Here is a 17,081-nt window from a genome sequence, read left to right as displayed (position 1 = left end):
AATATTCAAAACCGGCCAATCGCGGCGCCGCGAGATTTTTTATTTTTATTTATTATTTAAATAAATATAATATTTATATAATAATTATATAATAAATATAATATTTATATAATAATTATATAATAAATATAATATTTATATAATAATTATATAATAAATATAATATTTATATAATAATTATATAATAGTTATATAATAATTATATAATAAATATAATATTTATATAATAAATATAACAGTTATATAATAATTATATAATAAATATAACATTTATATAATAATTATATAATAAATATAATAAATATATAATATTATATAAATATAATAAATATATATAATAAATATAATAGTTATATAATAATTATATAACAAATATAATATTTATATTTACATAGTCAGATATAAAAATATTTGATTATTTATAAAAGTCAAAGCTGGAAATACGTTTTTTCGATAGCGAGATAAACCGCGATTGGCCAAATTCAAAACGTTAATTATCTGATTATCGATATCTCGACATTTCGCGCGGGACACCCGTTGTATTCGGAAAAAAGAGTCACGTGGAGCACTTGTAGTAGCTTAGCGTCAGTCGAATGGTCGCGATTAATACGATAAGATGTCAAATACTCGGTAAATAAATATATATATTAATTCCTCGAACATGGCATATCATTCGAAAGATATCAGTGAATTAACAATCACAGGATGAAAAAATAAATGGAGCGATTGTAATTTTCTTTTTGACAAGTCTCTGGAACTTGACATGTGCGAGACGTAACCTGAAACGCTAAACGTCACAGTACTCTAGCTGTCAAAATTACTGGTTCGAAGAAACGAACGATAACATATGAGCTGGTAAGATGAACAAGAAGGTGGTGGTCGCGTTTTACCTCCTGCTAAACGTAATCTTCTCGATCGCGATTGTACTGTTGAACAAATGGCTCTACATCCACACCGGCTTCCCGAACATCACGCTGTCAATGATACACTTCGTCATGACGTTCGTCGGCCTGATAATCTGCGAGAAGTTGGACGTCTTTTGCGTCAAGGACATCGACATCAAGGAGATGCTGTTAATCGCCATGACCTTCTGCGGATTCGTCGTCCTGACGAACCTGAGCTTGGCCCACAACACGGTCGGGACCTACCAGGTGGCGAAGATGCTGACGACACCCTGCGTCATTGTGATGCAAATGATATTTTACAGGAAGCGTTTTAGCACGCTCGTTAAATTGACGCTGGTACCGATTACACTGGGAGTGGTGATCAATTTTTACTACGATATACAATTCAACGTCATCGGCACTGTTTATGCGACACTTGGAGTGCTTGTAACATCTCTGTATCAAGTGGTACGATTGTTTCTCAATCTGGATAAACCATATCAAAATTTACAAATCTATAAATCTAAAACTAAATATAACAGTGTACACAATTTGATTATACATGTACCGTATTTTTTTTGCAGATGGTAAACAGAAAACAGAGGGAATTTCAGATGGATCCGATGCAGTTGTTATTTTATCAAGCTCCATTATCTACTGTTATGCTCTTGATTGTTATTCCAATTTTCGAGCCAGTTGGACAAACGTTTACCCACAATTGGTCACTAATGGATGTAGTATGTTTCTGACAACTTTTTCAAGTCAGGATTAAGTGCTTTCTTGATTAAATTACCTCATCTTTATGTCATTTACAGGTCATGGTTATCTTATCAGGTGTGGTTGCATTTTTTGTGAATTTGACTTCCTACTGGATCATAGGAAGGACCTCACCTTTAACGTATCCTTATGTAAAATTATTACGAGAAATTTCTAAGCTCGTGTATTACACACTTTAACAAGATATTCAGATATAATATGGTTGGACATTCCAAATTCTGCCTTCTCTTGTTGGGAGGCTCGCTACTTTTCCATGAAACATTGGCAATAAATCAAGTCATTGGTATAACTTTAACATTAGTGGGAATTATACTATATGCTCACGTTAAAGTATGATCAGCTTTTACGAAATGGCCTCTCTATATATCAGTAGTTTATATTTAAAATATTCCTCTTTCCAGATGAAAGACAGCCAGACTGTGATGCCAGAATTTAAAATCAGAGAAACGAAACCTTTGCACAAGGTATGACTGTTTTAGGGAAGATAGTTGACGGCAGAGAGAAAACCTGGAATTAAAACAAATTTATCATGGTACTTAATGCATATAAATTTTGTAAGAGTCTAAAGTCTATTACAATAAAGTTTATTTATTATTCCCGAATTTATTCCACAGCCTCTTAATTCTAATTAAGATAATACATGTTATATTAAATGCCTACTTAATTCTGACACATATTAAATTAAATTTCAAATAAAACATTTCAAGTTTTAGCTCTAATCTTTTAATGTTAGTCAATTTAATTTAAAATAATTATCTAAAAATAGATAAAAAGTTTTTTAAATCGCTAAATGTTCTTTATCACGATATTAAGATTAATATCAGAAATCGAGTCATGGAAGAGCATAAATTGTATGATATAAAAAAATAAAAACAAAGCGAAAAAATAACATAAAAATAGATAGAAGAAAAGGATGTTCAGCAAAATGGGTCGACGTCGCACCTTGGGCCGAGATAGTTGAACTGTATTGAAATTAGCGGCAACTTCAAATTAAGATTACGATTTATCGTTAGCTTTTTCCCAGGTGCACCGGACCCGAGAGCAGATTCCTCGGAAGGCCTTTATATACGAAATCCAGGTATTCACTGCGTTCTCGAGAAACTATTCGTCTCAAGAGACATCTAGTTTCCGAAAAGTGTATTAATCGCTAAACAGCTTGCGCGAGCACTGCTCGATATTAATCGTCTCGCTGTCGATATATTTTCGACACCCGATATATAAATGTATTTTCCTCTTTCGAACTTACTCCTTAATTTCGAAAGGCGATAAAAAATATATACTTATGAAGCCAGGAGCGATAAATTCCACGAGCTTGAGCTTCGGGGGGTGGCGCGTAACTCGAGGCAAAGCTCGGCGTTTGATTTCCGCCAATCACGAGCCGCGTTGCTGTAACAACGGTGGTGGGGGAAGCTGTATCAATCAAACAGGCGTAGCTAGCAACGTGTTCGTCTTCCTGGTACTTTGTTTCACTCCTTTTTGCCGTGGAAAGCCGCGATGAAGATCGAGGAGGTGAAGAGCACCGCCAAGACCCAGAGGATCTCCGCTCACACGCACATCAAGGGGCTGGGACTCGATGAGAAGGGCACAGCCATCCAAAATGCGGCCGGTCTCGTCGGCCAGGAAATGGCGCGAGAGGTTAGTATCTTCTCAGAGAGACGATTTTTGATGTAGGAATTGTATCGTGTTACATGCGTCGGTTTGCCCTCTGGATATAAATAAAATAAATAAATAAATATAAATAATATAATATAGTATATAAATATTAAATATAATTTAATTTAAATATAAATAAATTAAATATAATTTATTGTTTATATTATTTTTTATATTTATATATAGTTTATATATAAAAAATAATATAATAATTATTATATAAAATAATATAATAATTATTATATAGATTTATTATGTAATAAATATATAATAAATCTCCTTATCCAAAGCTTTCTGTCTAACATTTTTTCCTTCTTTTATATATTAATGATAAGTATGTGATGAAAATGATTAAATATAGCATTGTCACTCTTACAGGCAGCAGGTATTGTTGTCGATATGATAAAGTCCAAGAGAATGGCGGGACGCGCTATACTGTTGGCCGGTCCACCAGGCACAGGCAAGACCGCAATAGCTCTTGCCATAGCTCAAGAACTTGGTAACAAGGTGCCTTTTTGTCCTATGGTTGGTTCGGAAGTCTACAGTTCGGAAATCAAGAAAACAGAGGTCCTCATGGAGAATTTCAGGAGAGCCATTGGTTTGAGAATCAAAGAAACAAAGGAAGTATATGAGGGTGAAGTCACAGAGCTGACACCTATAGAAACGGAGAATCCTATGGGTGGTTATGGTAAAACTGTATCACATGTAGTCCTCGGATTGAAGACTTCTAAAGGCACAAAACAGTTAAAGCTGGATCCATCCATATACGAGTCTCTGCAAAAGGAGAAGGTAGAGACTGGCGATGTAATTTATATCGAAGCCAATAGCGGTGCGGTAAAGAGGCAAGGTCGGAGTGATAATTTTGCTACCGAATTCGATTTGGAAGCAGAGGAATATGTTCCCTTGCCAAAAGGTGATGTACACAAAAAGAAGGAAGTCATTCAAGATGTGACATTGCATGATTTAGATGTAGCCAATGCTAAGCCGCAAGGAGGACAAGACATAATGTCCATGATGGGACAATTAATGAAGCCTAAAAAAACCGAAATTACAGGTAAATTAAGATATATTATTTACATATTTAATATCTTCTAACAAATTATTTATATATTATTATAGATTTTTAAAATTATATATATATATATATATATATATATATATATATATTGATATCTGAAAACAAATATATCTATTTAAATTATATATACAAATTATTTTAGATAAATTGCGGAAAGAAATAAACAAGGTAGTAAACAAGTATATCGACCAAGGCATCGCCGAGTTAGTACCAGGCGTATTGTTCATAGACGAGGTTCACATGCTAGATATAGAAACGTTTACCTACCTGCATCGCGCGCTGGAAAGCGCTATAGCACCGATCGTCATCTTCGCTACAAATCGTGGCCGTTGCGTGATCCGGGGAACCGAGGACATCGTCTCTCCACACGGCATCCCTCTCGATCTGTTGGATCGTCTGCTCATCATCAAGACTCTTCCATATTCCAGACAAGAGATTGAGCAGATAGTGAAGCTGAGAGCTGTAACAGAAGGACTTCAAATCGAGGACGAAGCTCTGTCCGCTCTCGGCGAACTTGGCACGAAAACGACTCTGCGATACGTAGTGCAACTCCTAACACCCGCAGCTTTGACTGCAAAGATCAATGAAAGAACCAGCATCAAGAAAGAGGATGTTGAAGAAGTCAATACGCTTTTCTTGGACGCTAAATCATCTGCTAAGATACTTACACAAAATCAAGATAAGTATATGAAATAAAAGTTTAATATTAAGTTTATGAAATAAAGACTAGTCTGTTCAACAATAGTTTTTCAAATGTGTTTCAAATTTTTCCTGCATCCGAAACTGTTTTAAACCAAAACTTAAAAAATATTTTGAGAAGTTCTTAAAATATTTTTCTAAATATTTTTCCATTATGTTTTAACTTTTTCAGTTTTTCAATCGCTCATTTATACTCTGAATAGAGTAATAATAGCTTTAAGTGTACATATGATACAGTAATGTTAAATGTATTATTGTATAGTGAAACAATCTTACATATTAGAATATTTCTCATATGTGATTCTACATAAATATTTTTGTGTGTTAAAGATATAAATAAAAATGGTTCTTATAAAATATATATGTATGTATATATTTCTTTATATTAAATATATTTATTTCTTTATATAAAAATATAAATTATATTGCAATTTATTCTTTATTTAGATTTAAAAATTAATTTTATTTTCGCTTGATTAAATATATAACAAATTATTATAATTAACAAAATCTTGTATATTGTACAATGTTTACAATAGGAATAGAAACAAAGTTAAAAAAAAAATAAATAAACATATGTTGTTTAATAAATTCTATATTGGATTAGACACACTGAGATATAATTGTGAAAATAATTTTTCACTATTGTATAAGCTAAGGTTAAAGTTCAAGCTGTGTAATCAAGAATTGTGACATATGATATCGATATACCGTATGACTATATCAATATACCGAGTATAAAATCTCCGTCAAGTTCATAACGTTTCTTAGTTTTGTGACGATCCTCGAGTGGTATATACGTACAGCATTTATCGCTTTCTCTACGCGGTCTCTTTTTAAAAAGTTACAATGCAGCACACTTTAAAGGTGGGACGATACTTGAAACTTTTAAATAAACGTAATATTGTGACTCAATGTGCGCATGAATTGCGATTGAGTAATTTGCGAAAGAATCTCGATAAATTACTCCCGCAAAAAGAGGAATTTCAAATAAGGCACATTGGACCCAGGGAACATGAGCAGATGGAAATGTTGAGATTAATTGGATTTAAGGTAACATATACTTGTGAAATTTTATCATTCAATGAGAAAAGTATATTTGTATTCAATTAATCGTGGATTAATTGTACTTGCAATTCGATATTGCAGAATCTTGATGAATTAACAGAAGCGGCGGTACCAGCTAAAATTCTTCACAAGGGAGATTTAAATCTCGATGAACCAGTTAGTGAGTAATGTATCCTCTTAATTAGTATATATAATATTTAGATTTTATTAAGACGCAATTAGAGATCTATCTCATTAATTTAGAGCGAAATGATGGATCTTGTTCCTTGCTCGCAAAGTTATCCGAATTTTTCTCCGGATGAAATATATAAACAGCAATTGTATTTTTTCGCTTTTAAGATAATCGTCATTCTGTAGAAACGTGACAAGTCACGAGACTGGGATTCGACTTGACCTTAAATTGATAACCTTCCATCTATTTATCGTTATCTTAGGTCGTAGTTCAATCTCGTGTGTCCGTCTCGCATTCACGTGATTTCCGATAGAATTGAGTTTATGTTGTCGCATAAATTTAATCTCATTTTGCAATAGTACAAACATATGACCTTATATTTTGTTCATCGTATAAAACTCTAATTATGTATTATTTGTATCGAAATAATATACAATTAGTTTTGAATTATTATGGAGGATGAAATTTATATAAATTAATTAATTCTGCAGCCGAATACGATCTGATGAAGCTGGCCACCAAAATTTCGGAAAAGAATGATGTATGGCGCTCTTACATTGGTATGGGATACCATAATTGCTGCGTGCCGCACGCAATCATGCGAAACATCTTCGAAAATCCAGGATGGTAAATTGTGCTGGAATAAAACCGATAACATTGAAATGTAGGAAAATATTATATAAATATTTTTATCTTATCTTACCTCAGGACGACGCAGTACACTCCCTATCAGCCGGAGATCTCGCAAGGACGATTGGAAAGTTTATTGAATTACCAAACCATGATATGTGACTTCACGGGGATGGAAGTGGCGAACGCCTCCCTCTTGGACGAGGGAACAGCAGCAGCGGAGGCCTTGGCGCTCGCATGCAGACATAATAAGAGAAAAAAATTGTTTCTCTCCAACCAAGTGCATCCGCAAACCATCAGTGTGATAGCAACACGAGCCGCGTCTTTAGGTTTAACGCTGGAAATTGGAGACGTGTTCAACGTGGACACAAGTGGGAAGGATATCGCCGGCATTCTCGTGCAGTATCCCGATACGACTGGCTGTATACACAATTTCAACGACGTTGTCAAAAAGGCGCACGCTGACGGGGTAATAATTATCATCGAGAACTATAATATAGAAAAAAACAAAAAGAAAATATCCCCCTTATAAACATTTTTTACGTGAGACAGATACAGTTCTTTTGTAACTATTACAGAAGCAATATCTTGTTCATATATATTATAAGATTGTGTATATCATCAGGTATCATAATGCATTGCGTTTTAGACACTCGTCTGCGCGGCTACGGACTTACTGGCGTTAGCTGTACTTCAACCACCGAGTGAATTCGGCATCGACATATGCGTAGGTACGAGTCAACGTTTCGGGATACCTCTTGGATACGGTGGACCTCATGCCGCATTCTTCGCATGCCGACAGAAGCTGGTACGATTAATTCCCGGTCGAATGATAGGCGTTACAAAAGACTTGGATGGACGGGAGGCCTATCGGTTGGCTCTGCAAACGCGCGAGCAACACATCAGGCGGGATAAAGCCACTAGCAATATCTGCACCGCACAAGCGTTGCTGGCCAACATGTCCGCAATGTACGCTGTGTATCACGGTCCTCAAGGAATACGCGACATCGCGAGCAGAGTGCACAATTTGACGCTGGCCTTGACGAGAGGTTTGGAAGAAGCTGGAAACGTAATACACAACATGTACTTTTTTGATACTATTAGAGTGTCGCCAAAGATTTCTGCGCAGATTGTAAAAGAGAATGCGAGCAGAGCTAAAATCAATTTAAGGTTTGTATACTCTTTTCTTAATAGACAAAATAATTTATAATTTTGGTGATAAAATTATGAACGAAAATTTGCAGATATTACAACGACGGTACTGTTGGAATATCCCTCGATGAAACTACAACGATAGAGGACGTGAATGATCTTTATAAAGTATTTTTGGCCAACACTATAGTTGAAGATGTTATCCAAGACGAAGATCTGCTCGCGAGAAGTTTGGACAAGTCAGATTTCCATCGTACCATTCCATATTTGCAACATCCTGTCTTCAATAGCTATCATTCCGAGACAAGGATAGTTAGATACATGAAATCTCTGGAAAACAAGGATGTGTCTCTCGTACATAGTATGATTCCATTGGTAAATAGCTGCAATTTTACAAAAATAATGCATTCTGATGTAGTTTAACATTAATTAACATCAACGTTTTATAGGGTTCTTGCACGATGAAATTGAATTCAACAACGGAGATGATGCCATGCAGTTTGAAAGGTCTCACGGACATGCATCCCTTTGCTCCTCTCGAGCAGGCTAAAGGATATCAACAATTATTCGCTGAATTGAAGCGTGATCTCTGCGCGATTACCGGTTACGATGGCATCAGTTTCCAGCCGAATAGCGGGGCACAGGGTGAATACGCGGGTTTGAGAGCTATACAGTGTTACCACGAATCCAAAGATGAAAAGCATCGACAAGTATGTTTGATCCCGGTATCCGCGCATGGCACGAATCCCGCGTCCGCCCAAATGGCAGGTATGCAAGTGGAAGCAATCTTGGTGCGTAAGGACGGTTCTGTTGACATAGCACATCTGACAGAGATGATTGACAAATACCGAGAAACGTTATCGTGCCTGATGATTACGTATCCGTCGACAAACGGAGTATTCGAGGAGACAATTAGCGACATATGTAACATGGTGCACAGTGTTGGCGGGCAGGTATACTTGGACGGCGCCAATATGAATGCTCAAGTAGGCTTGTGTCGACCTGGCGACTATGGCAGCGATGTGTCACACCTCAACTTGCACAAGACGTTCTGTATTCCACATGGAGGTGGCGGACCCGGTATGGGTCCCATCGGAGTGTAAGTAACGTTTATCCTAATCTTGAAAAGAATTTTGTATTAAATTATATAAATGTATATATAATTTAATTTACAGAAAGAGACATTTGATACCTTTTCTGCCAAATCATCCGATAATAAATTGTTCTGACAACGGCAATAGCGATATAAAGAATTTTGGTACTGTGTCTGCCGCACCTTTTGGATCATCTGTCATTTTACCAATCTCGTGGGCCTACATTAAGATGATGGGTCCGAAAGGCTTGCGTAAAGCTACGCAAGTGGCCATCCTCAATGCTAATTACATGAGCAAGAGACTGGAGAAGCATTACAACACGTTGTACAAGGGTGAAACCGGACTGATTGCGCATGAATTCATTCTGGATATAAGAGATTTAAAGAAAACTGCCAACGTCGAGGCCGTTGATATCGCGAAAAGATTAATGGATTATGGTTTCCACGCACCGACCATGAGCTGGCCTGTAGCTGGTACCTTAATGATCGAACCGACTGAATCCGAGGATAAGATTGAGTTGGATAGATTTTGCGATTCTCTGATCTGTAAGTTTAAAAAAAAACTTGTGAATGCTGTGCTTAAAATAATGCAATATTTCTGGCATTCTTACTTGTGTTTCTTCTGATAGCCATAAGGAAAGAGATTGCCGACATTGAAGAAGGAAAATTAGATATTGAACAAAATCCTTTGAAGATGGCACCTCACACGCAGGAGCAAGTAATAGCAACCGAATGGAATCGAGCATACTCGCGAGAGTTAGCGGCTTTTCCCGCTGTAAGTGTCTCTTAAATATTTTACTTGAACGTATAAATGCAATTTTACAAAATTTTATATCTATATAATTTTTTAGCCATTTGTTAAGGGAAGCAACAAGATTTGGCCAAGCGTAGGAAGAATAGACGATATATACGGTGATAAAAATCTATTTTGTACATGTCCGCCTATTTTAACAGAACAATAGTGTTGTGTAATATTTTTATATATGTCACATGTACAGTTAGTTATAATAGGATTATTTAAATATTTGAACAAATCGAAAAGGTTCTAATATATTCAATATAAATATTCAAATAGAAAATTGATTAATAAAAGCCGCGCGCAGCAAATGGGCGCAATTAAATCATGTAAGAGTCTTTGACTTCAATAAACATTTTAGTTCTTTAGATCATCTTCAGCAATTCAAATGATAAACAATAAATTTATAATGCTTGATCTTCAGTTTCCATCAGCTTTCGTTTTTAGTAAAGAACGAGATTCGGATTAATTTCTTAATAGTTATTTATTAATAGCTGTAACCGATAGGAAACTTGTATAAATTTGGATTGCTGCAAATGGCCTAAAAAAGAACCGAAATGTTTAGTGGAATTAAAGGAGATTTTTACGCAATTTAATTGCTTCTACTTATATTGCGTTCGGTTCTTATTAATCCTCTTCCTACTTGAAATTTTATACTTAAATATTTATTATATAATTTTTATACAATATATTATTTATATAAAACATAATGTGCTATTTTTTTATAGATAAGAAAATATAGTGACAATCTGTGTCAAAGATTTAAATTTTTCTTGCAAATAAATGACATACATTTTCTTTTTTTGTTTTCATGCTCATAATTTCATTCTACTCATTTTTATCTAACTTCATACACATATTTACACAATTACCAAACTGTTATCCTTTAAATATTTTGTACATATTTTATAGACCAGGCATAAGATAAGCAATGTTATCGAGCATTTGGGAAAGTGTCTCTGGTTTAGCTCCGTTAGTTTCCGGCAATTGTTGCGTTAAACAAATTAATGGACCTAAGGCACAGAGCAACGAATCCAATAGAACCGAAAGACTGCCAGAGACGGCTATTTGACCATCGTGCTCCTTTAAACGCTCCCCAATGATCGTCAAGCTCTCGCCAAGCAGTTTGAGATGAGCCGCAACATCAATCGGCTGCGTTCCAATCACCTTGTACATTCCCGTGCCTATCACCGGTTCATTGACTAGATCTTTACCGGTGCGATTCGACGGCGGAGAGATTGGGATATTCCCGACAACAGACGGCATGCCAAGTTGGATAGTCTTTTTTGCAGCAGTCTTCGTTTCTTTCCCATTACCTGAAATACAACGCATACGGGAATAATTTATTAACGTTGTATCGTTCACATTTAAACGAAAGGCATGCACGCTAAACAAAAATAAAAAAAAGAAAAGAAAAAGTAACTACAAAGAAGATTATAAAGGACGGATATATATATATTTGATCCGACAAATATTTTCGGCTGATGCACATGCACACGAAGAAGACAAAGGTACATAAACTACTGCACAACACGACATACAAATCGTATACTGCTTATACATGAGGAACTAAACAAACCCACCAATTTTATTAATGAATTTTTTTCGCGAGGCGGGTGGTGGCATTTTCCAGATAGGCTCATCTTTACTCGCTGGTAAAGAATGAGGTTTTGCTGCTAGGCGTTTTGCGCGTCTACGCCAATTATATTTTTCCAGATGTGGTACTGTAGCCCACAGCTCTCCTAATCGCTTAGAAATTGCCGCAAAATCTACAAAAAGCAACAATCAATAAACAACATCAAAGTTGCATGCGTTTGTACATGTATGAGAAAGAATAAATGTAGCTTAAATACCCATGTAAGGAGATTGTTCTAATAGTTCTTGTCTAATTTTCTTTGCCCATAGCATGTAAGCGGTAAATCTCGTCTTCTAAAAATATCAAAAGATTAAGGCCATTCTTTGGTATCGCTCTTCATTAGTACGTACCCCTTTGTCTTTACGCTGTGCCTTTGTTTTGCCTATAATTTTCCCATCCTTAATAATAATCTTTTTTTTACATTTTTCAAGCATATATAAACTATTTGCTTGCGATGGTGTTTCCTGACCTGATGGTGGTTCTAGCTTCCTAAATCCCGTTTCTCTATCGTCAATCATAAGAGGGTCTACTTCATTGTCGCTTCCAGAGTCCATGCTGTATCTCTCATCCTCGTTTATCCCAGAGGGATCGTCGGATTCTGAGCCCGACGATTGCATCTCGTTATCGGACAGGGATTCCACCTTGATCCTTTGCTGGACATGATTGGAACCTGAATTTTTTCTTTGTCGCCCACTAATTTGGTTAGATTGGGTGGGCAATATTTGCTGTTGCTGCTGTTGTACTTCATACTGATCCAAAAGTTGCTGGGTTTGTATCTGTTGCGCCTTCTGCCGCTTGAGTTTATTTTCCGTAAGGTCATCGGGGGACTCAAAGTCGACGAGCTTAGAAGACTTCTTCCTTACACGGCCGCTGCGAGATATACCCGTGACCTCTAGATCTGAAAGATAAAGCAGACTGCACCTTGCCAAACGAGGGAAAGGATCTAATATACTTTGCAATAGCTAACTACCAGGCTTAAACATCTATAGAGTCAGGATAGAAGGCACAGTATAGAAACACTACTTTTATGCAGGCTACGGTGTATCAGCTACTAAAGGTGTGGGCAGCCAGTTGCGGTACAACTTGGAGATTTTTTTCTTGGAAATTCTGTAGTACATTCTTATAAAAGACAATTATTCGATTACTCAAACGACTAGACGAGATATAAATTCGACAATATAATACTGATATCTCTACGTTTCTGATCCAGGACATTATTTATACTTTTGACAAGTTTTTACAAGGTTTTACATCAGGGTTTAAAGGTCATGGAAATTCGACTGAAGCTGAATCTCGAAACACCTCGCGAAAAATGAAAATCTAATCGCGAATATCTCGTGTTCGGGCGCCAGCAACACCTGGCGTCGTGACACACGACGCACCAGCCAAGTCGCAACAACCGAGTGTCGCCGGAGGAAGGACCCCCGGCCCATTTTCTAGCAGCGCGCGATCATATATCCATGCGAGTCACCGCAAGCGATACCAGCCGAGCAAGCAAAAACCAACTATCGCGATGCAGCCGCGCGTTCGAAAACGATCGAAGGCGATCCTCACCGTCGCTCTTCTGCGTGCGTGGTCTCGACGATCCGTACATATCCATAGCGTCCCTCCGCCTCCGCCGTGATGCGAGAACGCGGGCGCTGCGCCTGCGACCATCGTCGGATTTCGCGGGCTCATGAATGCGCGTATCCATGACGCGACGTCCGATCGCGTCCGCGAGTCGCGATCTCGGGTCCAAGTGTCCAGTTTGAGACGCCGACGAAACCGTCGTTTCCTCGCCTGCACGACCTGGGGCACGATGGGACTCGCGTTTATTTATTTACGGCGGATTTTTGAAAACAATTGCCGCGCGAGCTTCGCGCGTCGCGTGTGCGCAGGCGCAGCGCGCGATATTCGAACGACGCGCGCGCCGATCCCGAGCGAGCCTCACTTCGGGCGGTAGTTTCGTATACTCGGTGCTCGTTTTTTGCATGAAACTCCCGCTCTTGAATTATGGAGATTATGAAGGATTTTATTTTAAGGATTTTCGCGGAAGGAACAGGATCCCTCTTGTGTATGGTTGCGAGTGCAATCACTATTTTAATAAATGAATACGTGCGATATTGTTATTCTGTAATTCTTACATTTATTAATTTGCTAATGAATTCGAATCGTCAGATAGGACAGAATTTTCCGGCGCATCGCGAAAAATGAAAATTATTAAAAGTCGGAAAATAAATCCTCCTGGAAAAAAATTGAATTGGATCAAAATTTTCTTTGTCGAATCGCAGAAACTGTAATGAAAACTAAAATTTAAATATAAATTAAATATAATAATTAAATATAATAAAATTTAAAATTATCTCAATTGCTAATTTGTTTAAATCACCCGCAATTAGGAACAACGCCCCCTTTCTTCTTCCGATGAAATAACGCGAGTGACTTCAAGTGAGACGCGGCGGTTTCTTCGGTTCGCAGAAACTTTTCCCGCTCGTCGTAAATCGTGAAAAATATCGAGAATCGGGGGAGAAACGAGAAAAATATTCGCGAAAATAATTAAAGAAGAGTTTAGTCGAGATTATGTGTGTCGTATCAAAGTGCTGTGACTGCTAGTGTTAATATTATCCGCGATATTTTTTTCAACAACCTGCAACTAAGACAATCGCCATCTTCCTTCTGCCGACGAAGTGGAATTGCAGTAAATATTTTAATAAATACGTGCGATATTGTTATTCTGTAATTCTCGCATTTGTGATAATTAATTTGCTGATGAATTCAAATCGTCGGATAGAACAGAATTTTCCGGCTCATCGCGAAAAATGAAAATTATTAAAAGTCGGAAAATAAATCCTGGAAAAAAATAGAATTGGATCAAAATTTTCTTTGTCGAATCGCAGAAACTGTAATGAAAACTAAAATTTAAATATAAATTAAATATAATAATTAAATGTAATAAAATTTAAAATTATCTCAATTGCTAATTTTTTTAAATCACCCGCAATTTGGAACAACGCCCCCTTTCTTCTTCCGATGAAATAACGCGAGTGACTTCAAGTGAGACGCGGCGGTTTCTTCGGTTCGCGGAAACTTTTCTCGCTCGTCGTAAATCGTGAAAAATATCAAGAATCGGGGGAGAAACGAGAAAAATATTCGCGAAAATAATTAAAGAAGAGTTTAGTCGAGATTATGTGTGTCGTATCAAAGTGCTGTGACTGCTAGTGTTAATATTATCCGCGATATTTTTTTCAACTACCTGCAACTAAGACAATCGCCATCTTCCTTCTGCCGACGAAATCGAATTGCATTTCCAGCCGAAGTTTTCTATAGACACGAGATGCAAATTATATCAAGCATCAAGAAAGAAAGGAGAAAAATCTTTGTGGAGAGAGTGACACTGGATCGAGGTCTTCGTTTATCGCATCGAAGCGTAGTAGCTGTTAATGGGTATGTGATAAAATTATCATTTCAAATCGCGTAATTTACAATTATCAAAAATGGCCACTCCTTCACGCATAAATTAGAACCGCGCGATTTCTTCAAGGCGCATTTATTTTATTTTAATACATTTAAGTTACGATCTAAAACTATATATATTCGTAAAATTTGTGCCTTTGTGTATTTATATGTAAATTTGGATTTTATATATGAAATAATTACCAAAAAGAATATTAAACAATTAATATAGCAACAAATATAATTGATGTTAATTATAATCAAAATACTTTTTATATAAAAAATATACAAAAAAAGGGAGAGAGAAATTATTAATTAGCTATGTGAACAAATATAAATATCTTTTATATCTAACAAAATAATATAAAATATCTATCATAATTTAATAAAATCTAATAAAATATCTATTATAATTTTGATATTAGATTATTGTTTTTATAATTTGAAAAGCAATTTCTTCATGCATCTTCACACACACACGTATATATATAGTCAATAATTTATATGCATGCTTTTCACTATAGCATTGATTGTATATAAATCATCAAATATTAATTGAAACAGAAACATTGATATATTATTTATGATTATTTTATATTTATTATATACTATTTTTATATTCTATTATATACTAGTTTAGTATATTTGATATAATGAGTATATTTGTTATATGTACAAGAAAACTTTTATTATACATATAAAAATATTAATATGATTTTAAAATCTATTGAATAATTACAAAACCTATTATATAAAATATTAATAGTTTTACAACCTGTAATAATTTAATAATTAGTTATATTAATACAATTAAATTATATGCTATCTTCTTGCTGCCAGCCATCTTCATTGGACAAAAATCTCCTTTTGTGACTTGTATTCATATAAGGCCTCAAGGCCCATTCCGTGTCAGCCGTTGATTCAGTGTCCAGAGTTCCTAGTTTAATCTCATACAGTTTCATCTGGAAACGTGGCCCAACTTCTGTCATCTCGATATCCTTCCCATGTACCTTTTTATATGTATGATGTCGGAAACATATATAATCATCATGATTAGCAAAACTAATGACTCTTTTACTATCTTCTTTTGGCACAGGAAACAAATACTTCAGAATGTTCATCACTCTTGCTCCTAATTTCGTCTTGAAATTGTGGAATATTAGATGTGGATACTGCTCTGACATGGTGCCAATGTCAGGTATATCGTGTCGCATTATGACACCGGACAGTGTAAAGTAGGCTGTTGGTCCATACGGCAGATGACATACCACCAGGGTGTCGGGAACGCCTCGGTGCTCGTGTACGATGATGAAGTCCGTGACGTCGTTGGCGCGGCAGGCGTGGACCAGTTGCTTCATCTCGTAGTTACCACGATTCATACGCTGCGAGTTGGGAAATATCAGACGCAGCTCTTTGGCGAACATCTTGAGCCGGGAGCTGGGATCACGGGACGTCGTGATGACGATCTTCGGGTCTTCCACGCCGGCCCAGCGATACTCGTCGTCCTCGTGGTTGGCCACGGAGCCGCCCATTTCGGTGCCCATGGCCACTGCCATCTGCGGCCCAGCATCCTCCCACTCGATCTTCCTCTGCACGTGCAACGCGTTCTTCCTCAGATCCGGATGAATCGGAATATTCTCCTCCAGGCTATGCTTCAGCTTGTCCTTCTTCTCCTGGATACCCTTCACCTTATCTTGCACGGATTTTCTGTAGAGATACTCTCTACGCAATCGAGCCTGCCTTCGTAACATCTTCGTCGTTCAAGATTGCAATCCAATCTTGTTGTCAAACTTTTAGGAAATTTGTTTCGAGATATGGATTCAATTATTAGACGGCACCAGGTCGTTCCAGGTTATGTTTACATGGCCATGTGCTTCGAACATTCATTGATGACAGACAGCGACGCGTAACATTTGTAGTTGGAATTATTATGAACGTGCATTAAATTTCGGTCGATATTACACTGAACTTTAGGTGCAAATGCAAACAGATGTTTTACTACTGGACCTAT

General features: G+C 36.7%; 5 protein-coding genes and 1 long non-coding RNA gene across 12 annotated transcripts in view; 4 read left to right on the top strand and 2 right to left on the bottom strand.

Moving 5' to 3' along the window:
• Positions 1-453: 453 nt before the first annotated feature.
• LOC145964800 (solute carrier family 35 member E3-like) lies at positions 454-2,263 on the top strand. Its single transcript, XM_083087912.1, has 5 exons — positions 454-1,352; positions 1,469-1,621; positions 1,700-1,782; positions 1,853-1,991; positions 2,063-2,263. Exons 1-5 carry the CDS (start codon positions 861-863, stop codon positions 2,129-2,131), a joined length of 936 nt encoding a protein of 311 aa, XP_082944038.1. The 5' UTR covers positions 454-860; the 3' UTR covers positions 2,132-2,263.
• A 796-nt stretch (positions 2,264-3,059) lies between these two features.
• On the top strand, positions 3,060-5,137 carry Pont (RuvB-like helicase pontin). Its single transcript, XM_083088878.1, has 3 exons — positions 3,060-3,296; positions 3,693-4,368; positions 4,535-5,137. The coding sequence occupies exons 1-3, from the start codon at positions 3,156-3,158 to the stop codon at positions 5,086-5,088; spliced, it is 1,371 nt and encodes a 456-aa protein (XP_082945004.1). The 5' UTR covers positions 3,060-3,155; the 3' UTR covers positions 5,089-5,137.
• A 572-nt stretch (positions 5,138-5,709) lies between these two features.
• LOC145964798 (glycine dehydrogenase (decarboxylating), mitochondrial) lies at positions 5,710-10,879 on the top strand. Its single transcript, XM_083087904.1, has 10 exons — positions 5,710-6,144; positions 6,241-6,319; positions 6,823-6,958; positions 7,040-7,430; positions 7,611-8,131; positions 8,206-8,488; positions 8,563-9,212; positions 9,289-9,752; positions 9,836-9,981; positions 10,058-10,879. The coding sequence occupies exons 1-10, from the start codon at positions 5,941-5,943 to the stop codon at positions 10,166-10,168; spliced, it is 2,985 nt and encodes a 994-aa protein (XP_082944030.1). The 5' UTR covers positions 5,710-5,940; the 3' UTR covers positions 10,169-10,879.
• LOC145964799 (uncharacterized) lies at positions 10,246-13,471 on the bottom strand. 6 transcript variants are annotated; one of them, XM_083087908.1, is made up of 6 exons: positions 13,193-13,471; positions 12,108-12,536; positions 11,989-12,020; positions 11,856-11,931; positions 11,586-11,771; positions 10,246-11,318 (listed from the first exon to the last, which is right to left on the bottom strand). In XM_083087908.1, the coding sequence occupies exons 1-6, from the start codon at positions 13,329-13,331 to the stop codon at positions 10,909-10,911; spliced, it is 1,272 nt and encodes a 423-aa protein (XP_082944034.1). In that variant the 5' UTR covers positions 13,332-13,471; the 3' UTR covers positions 10,246-10,908. The 6 variants fall into 6 exon arrangements, with proteins under 6 accessions (XP_082944034.1, XP_082944035.1, XP_082944037.1 ...); XM_083087909.1 differs by adding an exon at positions 12,609-12,757 and having other exon boundaries at positions 11,989-12,536; positions 13,193-13,307; XM_083087911.1 differs by adding an exon at positions 12,609-12,757 and having other exon boundaries at positions 11,989-12,530; positions 13,193-13,307.
• A 609-nt stretch (positions 13,472-14,080) lies between these two features.
• LOC145965460 (uncharacterized) overlaps positions 14,081-17,081 on the top strand; it is a 142,786-nt gene continuing 139,785 nt past the window's right edge. For both annotated transcript variants that reach the window (XR_014436718.1, XR_014436719.1), the window contains exon 1: positions 14,081-15,061. This is a non-coding gene — a long non-coding RNA (uncharacterized LOC145965460). The remainder of the gene's footprint in view (positions 15,062-17,081) is intronic.
• LOC145965438 (U3 small nucleolar ribonucleoprotein IMP4) lies at positions 15,715-16,949 on the bottom strand. The gene has a single exon (XM_083088979.1). The coding sequence runs from the start codon at positions 16,819-16,821 to the stop codon at positions 15,886-15,888; it is 936 nt and encodes a 311-aa protein (XP_082945105.1). The 5' UTR covers positions 16,822-16,949; the 3' UTR covers positions 15,715-15,885.

The sequence above is a fragment of the Camponotus vicinus genome, unplaced genomic scaffold, assembly GCF_025532165.1.
Source record: "Camponotus vicinus isolate PSW18456_S1 unplaced genomic scaffold, iyCamVici1.0 SCAF_14, whole genome shotgun sequence".
Lineage (NCBI taxonomy): Eukaryota > Metazoa > Arthropoda > Insecta > Hymenoptera > Formicidae > Camponotus > Camponotus vicinus.
The sequence above is the reverse complement of the archived record's forward strand: the minus strand, read 5'-3'. Positions and strand labels throughout refer to the sequence as shown.